The sequence below is a fragment of the Nycticebus coucang genome, chromosome 12 (genome assembly GCF_027406575.1).
Source record: "Nycticebus coucang isolate mNycCou1 chromosome 12, mNycCou1.pri, whole genome shotgun sequence".
Taxonomy (NCBI): Eukaryota; Metazoa; Chordata; class Mammalia; order Primates; family Lorisidae; genus Nycticebus; species Nycticebus coucang.
Window position 1 is genome coordinate 92,573,918 of NC_069791.1, and position 12,599 is coordinate 92,586,516.

Consider the following 12,599-nt stretch of genomic DNA (forward strand, 5'->3'; position numbering starts at 1 on the left):
CAGTTGAATCAGTTAATATTTGCAAAGCGATTCAATAATCCTAGCACACAGTAAACTCATAACATATATTGTGGTAGATTAATTGTTATTCAGCACATATTACAATGTGCTCCATCTTGGCCACCTCCACTCATGTTGGGATTGCTCATGTGACTTGCTTTTACCAAAGGAATATGGCAGAACTGACTGTCTGCCAGTTCTAAGCCAAGGCTTTTCAAGACATTGTGTGTTGGGCGGCGCCTGTAGCTCAGTGGGTAGGGCACCAGCCCCATATACTGAGGGTGGTGGGTTCGAACCCAGCCCTGGCCAAACTGCAACAAAAAATAGCCAGGCCTTATGGCAGGTTGCTATGAGCTGTGATGCCACGGCACTCTACCTGGGGTGATAAAGTGAGACTCTGTCTCTAAAGAAAAAAAAATAAATAAATAAAGACATTGTGTGTTTCTGCTTGCTACTTCCAGCTTATGCCACAGGAGGAGCCCGAGGTAGCTCACTGGTCCAAGAAGGAGGACATTGTACCTAAACAGAACCCATGACCAGAAGCCAAGCACAATCAAACTCAGCCTAGTTCTGCCAAACCCTAACCAATCCTGATGACGTATAAGAAAGAAAGAAATGCTTGTTTATTGTATTACTTTGGGTTTATGGACTTGTTTGTTATGCAGCACTTCTGCGCCAGTGGTTAACTGACACAACTCTTACAATTGCTGCTATTGATTCAGTTAATATTTCTCAAGTGCCTACTATGTGCCAGACACTGTGACACTACGAAGACCACTTAAAACTTTTTAGAACCTTGGAGGCTACATAGATGAATATGAATTCTTATTAAAGGTGAAGAGTTTATCAGGATGGGGTGACACGGCATAAGCAATTGCCAAGGGCTAAAACCCTTGTCCTACAAAGGAGCCCAGAGAAGGAAGCCACACTTGACTGGTTTTTATTTTCTCAAAGCATTTTAACTTCCAGTGTTTAATAGAGCTTGGGCAGAGACCTGTTTGTCTTTGCCCTGATTCTACCCAACAGTAATGTAGGGTAAGTAAGAGGTCAGGTTGCGGGTCAGAGTGACTGGATTCAATCCTGGCTCTGTCGATTGAGTAGTTGGGTATAGTTGGGTGACCTTGGACATGGTTCTTTCTGGATATGTTTTCCTATCTGTTAAGACAAGGAGAGCAGTAGTGTGCCTGCCTGAAAGATTGTTATACAGATTAAACAAGAAAATAAAAATAAGGCTCTTGGCAATCCCAGGGCACGGGAAGCTTGAAGAACTGCTCAGCATTTTAGTTCCACTTGCATTAGAGTCGGTCAGTGTCTCAATCTATTTTCATTATCCGTCCCCTCAAGGGTCTTTTTAGACATTTTTCTTCATCACCCTCCTCCATGAAATTCTAATACCACAGATCCATTTATCTGTGGTAAATGGTGTGTCTGTTTATGTACTACCTGTATATCTGTGCTTTATACATATAAAGAGTGAGACTTATTTTTTCTGGCCTTTCAAGAACAAATTTTCTTCCTTTGGCATTGCACCCTACTGAGGAAGGCATGGGCTGAACAACGGATGCCTGGGCTTCAGCATGAATACTTTCTATGCCAATGTGCAACAGTTAGTGCCTTTCATCAGTCTGTGGCAATGCATCGCGTCCACTCTGCCTTCTTCGTGTTCTCCCTCAGGGCTGACCAGTCCTCCACGGGCACCTCCAGTGCTGATGACAAACTGACATGACTCTTACCATTGTTGCTGTCAGTTCAGTTCGTTTTTCTCAAGTGCCTACTGTGTGCCAGGCACTGTGACTCTAGGAAGACCACCTAACACCTTTCAGAGCTTTGGAGGAGACATAGGTGAATACCAAGTCTTAAGGGTAAAGAGTTTATCAGGATGGGGTAACGCAACACATGTGATTGCTTCTTCTCTTCTTGGCTGAACACGCCCTCTCTTTTTTGTCCTTCAGAGCCTCTAAATTCCTATAACATGGCTTGGATATTGAACTGGATTCCCCTAAGAGGGACAAATCCCTTTTCTCCTCCTGCAAGGTAAGAACTCTTCAGAATGTCCTTTGCTTCCTGGAGCTAAGCATCTTGCTTTTACCCACAAAAGTGGGGCACAACTTTTGTTGTACTTTGTAGGAGGACAACATGATTTTTCTTTTCTTTTTTTTTTTTGGCCGGGGCTGGGTTTGAACCCGCCACCTCCGGCATATAAGACCGGCGCCCTAACCCTTGAGCCACAGGCGCCGCCCAGACAACATGATTTTTCAAATATTAGTAGTCTGCTTGCTGATTTTCTTTAGTCTTGATGTGCCGCTTTGGTTTATCTATTTAGGTTTGAAGTGACCTGAGGACAGAGCTGCCTCTGACTCCCTTTGCCTTCCATGAAGTTCTGAACACACATATACTGATCCCTGGACACCTTTAGAATACACTAAACTAAGCGCAGCTGCTGGAAAACCACAAGAAAATTAATTTTGTTTGCCCAGCTCAGTGTTTTTCTTTTTTGGAGACAGAGTCTCACTCTGTGCCTTAGGTAGAGTGCCATAGGGTCAGTCAAACAGCAACCTCAAACTCTTGGCCTCAAGTTATCCACTTGCCTCAGCCTCCTGCGTAGATGGGACTACAGGCATCCACCACAATGCCTGGTTAGTTTCTCTGTTTTTAGTAGAGACTGAGTCTCACTTTTGCTCAGGTTGGTCTTAAATTCCTGAGCTCAGGCGATTACAGCTAGATTATAAGAGTGAGCCACTGTGCTGGGTCAACGATTTTAATTTTTAACAATTATTTCAGAGCCTATAAAAAAAACTCAGGTTTCACATAAAAAAACAAATGTCTAGCTTCTTTTGGAAAAATCTGAGGATCTTGCCACCCTGAGCCCACTTTGCCACATAACTACACTGGGCCACATTGAACTTCGGCCACCGTCAGGAGGCACAGGACAACCAGATCCCCATTTCCCACACCCTTTACTTGCCTTCTTTGATAATTGATGATAAATGGCTTCTCTAGACACTGAGTTCTCAACGCCTGTGTCTAAGGAGGATGTGTTGGAGGGGGCAAAGACACACCAATTCTGTTGCTATGCTCCTTATTGATTACATTCTTCAGTCCATGGATTTTACTTCCCAGGATATGATCCTTGCTTGGCAAATGCTTACCATAGCCTTTTCCAGGAGCGCCTGGCAGAGGGTGCCTATGTGAACGTGCCATCCCCATGGATGTCATCTCAATGTTTTCAGGGTAGTCTTCATTCTCTCCGCTAAGGATGCCCAAGGAGCCATCACCCCTGTGATGAAATGAAGGCTTATTGAAGATGTCCTAACAACCCAAAATGATGGATCACTATCCATCCAATAGTGTGGTGAGGACAGTCATTCACTCATTTACCCATTTATCTATCCATTTGTCCATCCATCCACCCACCCATCCGTATTAGGCCCAGGCTATGGGGTAAGGACACGAAGATGAAGACATGGGATTTCCGCCCTTGAGAGGCTCCCAGAACAATCTGGTGCAGCTTCTTAGACACAGCTGTGAGCAATTATACTACGGTGTACAAGTAGAAATGGGGAAGGATCAGAAGACAGGCCCAAGGAGCTCAGAGGAAGAAGAGAATGCTGACTAAGAGGTGGTTGTGGTGGGGAGATCTACACGGAAAAGAGACAACTGAGTGAGCTTGGAAGGATACATTCATGATCAGAGGAGAGCATTCCAAGGATGAAGAACAGCATAAATAACGAAGTGAGGCCAGAAAGAGCTGAATATATAAAGGAAGTGTTATGAAATCAACTAACCTAGAGCTACAATACTCAATTTATTATTTAATATACACAAACTCCTAATCCCTGTCCCAAACAATTAAATCAGAAGCTTTGAAAGTTGGGCTCAGGAATCTGTATTATTTTTAGAGTTTCCCAGGTAACCAAGTAACTCTAAGGATCAGCTCAGGTCAAAAACCACTGACCTTGAGTATAGGGTCAAGGCAGGATGAGCGTAGGAGAGATAGGAGGAGATCGAATAGGCTGGCCTTTGGCTGGCATCTTCCCTTAGCACAGTGTACCCTGATTCATGAATCTTCTACACTTGAAGTTGTGTGTAGCCTTTTTCCCAGAGGTTAAGAGGACCCTGGGAAGATGAAAAGCAGAGGAGTGACAGGATCAAAGGTGTGTTTTTGAATACTTAATCAGGCAGTGGAAGATAAGACCAAGGAAGACATGTTTGAACTAGTCTGCTTAACATTGATATTTAAGTCCTAAAGATACTTCGAATACTGTCCACCTATATCCTCTACCCTTATTTCTAGAGATAAATAGAAACCATCAGTTTTTACCAAATTCATAAATATTACTTGTAGAAATAGTTAATGAAAAATAAGACTCATATTGGTTAAAATTTCACATGGTAAAATTTGTTAGAGATTAAACAAAACAAAAAAAACTGACCTAAAAATCACATCTTCTTGCAACATAAACATGGACAAACTTGACACAGAAAAAATTAGATTTGATAGAATTAAGTCACCCAAACTAATGCTATCAATGTCTAGAATTATATCTGGTAAAATTTGTCAAGGACAAAAGATTAAAGAGAAGGTTAAAATATTTCAGACAAAATTTAAATACACAGAATCTAAACGAGAAAAAATTAATGTTTAAATGTGGCCTTAATATAAAACTTAACGTTTAAAAATGGCCTTAAAAGGCCAGGCGAGGTGACTTGTGCCTGTAATCCTATCACTCTGGGAGGCTGAGGTGGGTGGATCACTTGAGCACACTAGTTCGAGACCAGCCTGAGCAAAAGTGACACCTCATCTCTACTAAAAATGAAAAAATGAGGCAAGAGGATCACTTCAGCCTAAGAGTTTGAGGTTGCTGTGAACTGTGACACCATGGCACTCTACCAAGGGCAACAAAGTGAGACTCTTGTCTCAAAAAAAGAAGAAAAAATGGCTTTAAAGGAATGGTGCCGGTGGTGAAAATTACAATCAGTAAAATTGGAGGAAAATAACAATGAAGAAGATCAATGAATCAATCCTGTAATAAAGTTTTTGTCAAAAATAATCAACTCTGACAACAAAGATTTCAGACAATAAAAATGAAAGTAGAAAAATCAGAAGTGGTACAAACATCTTCTATGAAAACCTATTGAGGAATTAAATTGACTTCATGGAGTTAGACCTTCAAAAGATTTTCTTGAAAAAAATTCATTACCGTTAATGTAATTCTGGTTAAAATGTTTGTTTTGTATTTATGACTCTCAAGTGTTACCCCAACCCCACTGGCAATGTAGCACAGTCAAACCAGTGAGGCTGATGTGGTGGATCACGTCTGTAATCCCAGCACTTTGGGAAACTGAGGTGGGAGGATCTCTGGAGGCCACGAGTTCAAGACAAGCCTGGGCAACATGATGAGCCCCCTCCCATCTCTACTAAAAAAAAAACAAAACCCCAAAATTGTGGGGATCCAGATATCTTACAGAGATTGGTATAGGAAAAAATGGGAGACTAGGAAGGTGATCCAAACAAGAGGTGATGAAAGATTATGTTCAGGGCTGGGCACAGTGGCTCATGCCTGTAATCCCAGCAATCTGGGAGGCCAAGGTGGGTGGATTGCCTCAGATCACAAGTTTGAGACCAGCCTGAGCTACAGAGAGATCTTTTCTCTAAAACTAGCTGGGCATCGTGGCAGGCACCTATAGTCCCAGCTACTTGGGAGGCTGAGGCAAGAGAATCGTTTGAGCCCAAGAGTCTGAGGTTGCTGTGAGCTATGACCAGTAGAGCCATAGCACTCTACTGAGGTCAACAAAGTGAGACACTGTCTCAAAAAATAAAAATAAAGGCAGTACATTGAGCTCCATAGAGACAGTGCTGGGGCAAGTGAGAGCCGGACGGGCACTGGGCGACTCTGTGCCTTGCTGAGGAAAAATAACTAAACGTGGGCAAAGGAGATCTGAAGAAGCCGAGAGGCAAAATGTCATCCTATGCATTCTTTGTGCAAACTTGTCGGGAAGAGCACAAGAAGCACCCAGACGCTTCAGTCAACTTCTCAGAGTTTTCTAAGAAGGGCTCAGAGAGGTGGAAGACCATGTCTGCTAAAGAGAAAGGAAAATTTGAAGATACGGCAAAGGCGGACAGTTATGAAAGAGAAATATTATGAAAGATAAATGAAAACCTACATCCCTCCTAAAGGGGAAACAAAAAAGAAGTTCAAGGATCCCAATGCACCCAAGAGGCCTCCTTCGGCCTTTTTCTTGTTCTGTTCTGAGTATCACCCAAAAATCAAAGGAGAACATCCCGGCCTATCCATTGGTGATGTTGCAAAGAAGCTGGGGGAGATGTGGAGTAACACTGCTGCGGAGGACAAGCAGCCTGATGAAAAGGAGGCTGCAAAGCTGAGGGAAAAATACAAAAACGATGTTGCTGCAGACTGAGCTAAAGGAAAACCTGATGCAGCGAAAAAGGGAGTCATCAAGGCTGAAAAAAGCAAGAGAAAGAAGGAAGAGGAGGAAGATGAGGAAGACGAAGAGGATGATGAAGATGAGGAAGATGAAGATGATGGTGATGAATACATTAGTTCTAGCTCAGGGTTTTTTTCTTGTCTATAAAGCATTTAACCCCCCGTACACAACTCACTCCTTTTAAAGAAAAAAATTGAAATGTAAAAAAATAAAAATAAAATGAAAATAAAAAAGATTAAATTCAGGTAAGGACTTTAGGCCTCAGGCTGAGAGTCTATGGCCCAGGCAAGGTCCATAGGTAGCGTATGAGATCAGATCGTGGAAACCATTGTACATGACCCTAATGTAAACCATACCAACCAAATTCCATTGACTTGATGACTTAGCACTCAGCCCCACTCCCACTGGAGAGATAAGTCTAAACTTACCCCCTGGTCATTTCCCAAGTCTTTGAAAAGCCATAATCATGCCCATTCTCAGTATCTGGATAATCAGGTTCTCCCCAAATGTCTGGAGAGTTCTGATAGTCCTCAGCACCAGGATAGTCTGGTTCTCCAAAAAAGTGTGGAGAGTTAGGTTGATTTTTGGCACCTGGATAATCAGGCTCTCCCAGAGAGTCTGTGTGTGTATTGATTCTGGAACCAGCATATTGTAGATTCCTTCTGGAGCCTGAATGATTTGAATTGCCTTTGGGGCCACGATGGTTAGTGTTGCTCTGAGTTTCAGGGTAGTCTGGTTCGCCTAAGGAGCCAAAATAATCTGGATCTGTTCCAGAGTCTGCATAATTTCTACTGCTTCTAGAATATGTAAAATCAGAATTTCGATGAGATGTGGGGTAATGTGACTGTCCAGATGAGCCTGGGGGGTATGGATTCCTCTGAAATTCATTATAACCTGGCTCTTGTAGGGATCTGTGGTAGTCTGGACTGGTTCTAAAAGTTGCAGAGAATGAATTGTTCCTGGTGCTAGGATGGACTGGATTATTCGGAGATGCAGGATAATCTGGTTCTGCAAAAGATACAGGATAGTCTGGACTTGTTCTGGAGCCTCTAGAGTATGGATTTCTCTTGGTGCTGGGGTAGTCTGGATTATTCGCAGGAGCTGGAAAATTTGGATGATCCTGAGTTATTGAATATCCCTGCCTACGGTGCTGAGACCCTGAATGGTCAGGGTCATCTGGATCGTCCTTGTACCTATTATTTCTGTAGTAGGCAGACATGCTGATATGGTACAGATTCTTCACCCCGGAGTGTTAAAATGTTTCCAATTTGCAATTAGTCAGGAATATTTTTTCTTATGCCTAAAAAACAAAAAGAAAAGAAAAGGTCAGATATTTCCCCCTCTCTTCCCTGCAGAGGTTGCTGGTTAACATCAGGTATCTGTTCTTTCTTTCACTGTTGGGTACATAGCTGCACAGAATAAAGATGCTATTTCCCGGACTCTTTTGCAGCTAGGTGTGGACATGAGAGTGGTCGAAGGATGAGCACAAGCACTGCCTACAACTTCCGGGTTGTGCTATTAAAGGAAAGGCTTTATCCCTCCCTATCTCAGTCTTTTTATTTCCTGTGGGCTGGAACATGAAAATGATATCGCGCCATCTTGGCCATGCATACCAAGGCAGCACCCACCTTGGTACAACAGTTAGAAGGAGCCCGGGTTGCTGGTGACTTGATGGAGCAGAGCCATCATATCAGCTTAGACTATGATGCAAGAGAGAAACTATTATCTTATTTGAACCACTGTTTTTTTGGTCTTTGATACATGCAGCCAAGCTTGTATCTTAATCAATACACTCCCTCCGTTGGAGGGTGGAAGGAGAGCAGTGAACCAAAGGATTGAAATGAGCAAGGACTTTTTGAGATTTGGTTGCATGTGAGGTTGTAGGGTTCAAAGCATATATTAGTATGAGTGCGCAAAAGAAAAATAGTTAATGGAAACGAGAGGACTTGGGTAAGGAGACAATTGCTATGACCTCTTCCAGTTTGAAAACATGATTTCCTGAGTTCCAATCTACAGACACGGTGTACTTTCAAATCAGAAGTGATAGGGTTTTAGTTTCTAAGTATGCTAGAGATCTGTTGGTTTTGTTTGCTGGTTAGCCATTCCCCCTTCTGGCATTAATGCCCTGATTTTCCTCTGGACATCTTTTCCCTCCCCTACTCTTGGTCCAGGGGATGCAGGGAAGAGTCGATTACATTTCTGACCCTCTCCCAGATGATCACACGACCCAGGCCAGGCTAATCACTGCTCACCATCCCCCTGACCACAGGGTTTGGCTCAGGAACGAGCACATAACCCAACCTGGCCCTTCAGGACCTGGGCTAGATTTATTGAGAAAGCGGTGCTTTCACTTCCCTGGGGTTTCTAAAGGATGGAACGTTAGCCTGGAGCTTCTGGTGTGGAGCCAGTGGGACCAGGAAGAAAATGTGCAGGGGAGAAAATTTAAAGGAAGAACCAATAGTCTTTATTGCCCGACCCAACATGGAAAGGGTAAGGGATAAAAGACAAACACACATCCACAGGTCCACACCAGTGTCGTGAGATGAATGGTGAGGCCTCCGAAAGAAGGAAGTAGAATATTTTTCAGGCTCAGCCAACGTTTACAATTTTATCTCTCTGTAAATGGCAAGGCTTAAACTTTTTGAGTAATTAGAGCTAAAGACAATATTAACTTCCTGCCAATACCTATAGTCTCAGAAGGTTCATTTGCCAACTCCCTTCCACGTTTCTCAGCAGAGTTGAAGTCTGTTTTTCATTACTGTTGCCCTGCCCAGCATCCATTTCTTTCTTTTGTGGTGATACTTTTCCTTGCATAACTTTTCTTTCTTTTAATCCCTGAGGGTTGGGGGTGGGCATGTGACCTAATGAGAAGTATTTTCTTCCTGGCCACAGTGATTGGGTTGAGGCCTACACTCCAGTTAGAGAGAGTGAGATTTAATTCTGGGAATTTGGGCTGGGTCTGGTGGCTCACGCCTGTAATCCTCGCACTCTGGGAGGCCTAGGCAAGTGGATTGCTTGAGCTCAGGAGTTCGAGACCAGCCTGAGGAACAGTGAGACCCTATCTCTACTAAAAATGAAAAAATTATCTGGGTGTTGTGGTGAGCACCTGTAGTCCAAGCTACTCAGGAGGCTGAGGCAAAGACGATCACTTGAGCCCAAGAGTTTGAGGTTGCTGTGAGCTATGATACCACAGCACTCTACCCAGAGCGACAATGAGCTCTGTCTCAAAAAAAAAAAAATTCTGGGAATTTTGCCAGAACCGTAGAGAACAGAGAAGCTCTCTCTTTCTCTGCTAGACTTGGAATTAGGAAGTTATAAACCTGAAGCTGCCAGTGGTCACAGTGGAGAAGTTTTGCCTAAGAATGATGCCAGCTGGGAAGAGAACAGAGCAAACAGAAAGACCAGATGCTGAGGGTATCATTTAAGCACCTGAATCTGGCTGTAGCTGGAGGCAGCCAACCACCAGAGGCTTGAGTCTTTACATTCTCTGTTTGACTAAAGTTAATCTCAACTGGGTTTCCGTCATTTGACATCGAAAGAGAAGAATTCTAATACACTGGTTTTGCCAACAAGAACATCAGTACAAACTATCTGTAACGCTATGAAGACTAATTGCTCAGTTTTATTGCAAAGTATTTTTCATAATATGGACATCGAACTTGTTTGTGTTCTAAAACTAGAAATTAATGTAATTATAATCTAGGAACTTCCATAGCCTATCAAAGCCCAAGTTATTATATCTAATCAGTTAAACAATGCCTAGTAAATTCAAAAAATTAAAAACAGATACAGATATATTAGCTGGAGAGAGATAAGTCTATTTACCAAACGATAATAAAAATATTCACAGAACCTTTTTTTTTTTTTTTTTTGGAAACAGAGTCTCACTCTCTTGATCTATTGCTCTGGGTAGAGTGCTGTGGTGTCCTAGCTCACAGCACCCTCTATCTCTTGGGTTTAAGCAATCCTTAAACTAAGGGCAACAAAGCGAAACTCTTGTCTCCAAAACAAAAAAGCCGCAGAACAAAGGCTAACCCTCTGCTACCTGCAATAATGTGGAGGAAACACACAGGTATAATAAAGATGAGGAGAAAGAGCTGGGCACAAAAGAGTTCATGCTCTCTAACATTTCTGCAAAGTTCAAAAAGAGCAAAATTAATAAATCATGCAAGAAGTCAGAATAGCGCTAGCCTGGGGAGGGAAACAAGAATTGCCTTAAGAAAGTCTGTGGGGGCTCGGTGCCTATGGCTCAAGCGGCTAAGGTGCCAGCCACATACACCTGAGCTGGTGGGTTCAAATCCAGCCAGGGCCCGCCAAACAACAATGACAGTTGCAACCAAAAAATAGCCAGGCATTGTGGCGGGCACCTGTAGTCCCAGCTACTTGTGAGGCGGAGGCAGGAGAATCACTTGAGCCCAGGAGTTGGAGGTTGCTATGAGCTGTGATGCCACAGCACTCTACCCAGGGTGACAGCTTGAGGCTCTGTCTCAAGAAAAAAAAAAAGAAAGAAAGTCTTTGGGGAGGTGGGTGGTGATCTTTGGTGGTGGCTACTCAGGGTATATATGAGTGTGTATGTGTAAAAATTTATAAAGTTGCACACTTGTACTGCTGGTGGGAATGCAAGCTAATACGACCTTTTTGGAAAGAAGTTTGCAAATACTCAAGGAACTAAAGGTAGACCCAGCATTTGATCCTACAATTCCTCTACTGGGTATATACCCTGATGATCAAAAATTATTTTACAACAAAGACATATGCACCAGAAAGTTTATTGCAGCCCAATTCATAATTGCCAAGACATAGAAACAGCCCAAGTGCACATTGACCCATGAATGGTTTAACAAACTGTGGTATATGTACACCATGGAATATTATGTAGCCATAAAAAGATGGAGACTTCACATCTTTTATGTTTACCTGGATGGAGCTGGAACATATTCTTCTTAGTAAAGTATCTCAAGAATGGGAAAAAAAAATTATCCAATGCACTCAATACTACTATGAAATCAATATATAATCACCTACACACTCATACGAATGGCAAAACATAGCTATAGTCCAGAAAGTAGAAGGGAAGAGGAGAGGGGGGGAGGGGGGAGGGAGTATTTGGGGGACCTCACCTAATGTGCATGATGCAGTGGTACATTTCAAAACTATTAAGAAAAGAGTATAATTGTGATGGATGTGTTACTTAGTTTAAGGTAAGCTTTTCACATTGCATATCAAATCAGTACACTGAAACCCATAAATGCATCAATGTACACAGTTATGATTTAATAAAAAAATATTTAAAAAATTTTTAAAAGAAGAAAAAAATGTTGCATACTTGAGAGTTGTGCACATTGCTAGAAATGTATTATTTCTAAATGAAAAATACTTAAACCAGAAAATATGATGTAGACCCTTCTATTTCTCCAAGGGCCATCATACCAGTTGAAATAAACAAAGGATGGTAGCTCACAAATACTTTCAGTTTTCTTACATATAAATCACAGAAAATTTGTATTCATGAAAACAAAAGCTAGGTGAAGACAGGACACGTTACCTGAATTGAACTGTCTGTCTATCTGATGCCGTAAGATGGAGGTGGTTAGGAACGCAGCCGTTGGTGTAAGGCAGAACTAGCTTTGGTTTTCATTTGCTGGCTGTGTGGTGAACTTGAGCAAGTCATTTAACCTCTCTGAGTTTGTTTCCTCATCCCTACAATAGTGTCAATAATATCTCCTAGGATGTGGTAAGAAATAAATGAGATAAGGCACGTCAAGCAGCCGGCATCAAGGAAGCAATCACTGAATGGACGCTATTATTTACAGCCATTTTAATTTATGTACGAGGTAACCCCTGGTAACTTTCAAAACAGATAAGAGTCAGTAAACAGGCTCGGCGCCTGTAGCTCAGAGGCTAGGGCGCCAGTCACGTACACCAGAGCTGGTCGGTTTGAATCCAGCCCGGGCCTGCCAAACAATGACAACTACAACCAAAAAATAGCCAGGCGTTGTGGCAGGTGCCTGTAGTTCCCAGCTACTTGGGAGGCTGAGGCAAGAGAATCACTTGAATCCAATAGTTGGAGGTTACTATGAGCTGTGACGCCACAGCACTCTACCAAGGGCGACAGCTTAAGACTCTGTCTCAAAAACAAAAAAGTCAGTAAG

The 12,599-nt window shown here is 42.5% G+C and overlaps 1 protein-coding gene across 1 annotated transcript in view; it reads right to left on the minus strand.

Moving 5' to 3' along the window:
- Positions 1-12,599, minus strand: part of TMC5 (transmembrane channel like 5) — a 95,897-nt gene that overhangs the window by 53,635 nt on the left and 29,663 nt on the right. Inside the window, exons 3-4 of the mRNA XM_053556247.1 lie at positions 6,876-7,747; positions 3,150-3,277 (exon numbers count right to left, since the gene is read on the minus strand). Coding sequence (XP_053412222.1) covers positions 3,150-3,277; positions 6,876-7,666 — 919 coding nt within the window. The 5' untranslated portion in view covers positions 7,667-7,747. The remainder of the gene's footprint in view (positions 1-3,149; positions 3,278-6,875; positions 7,748-12,599) is intronic.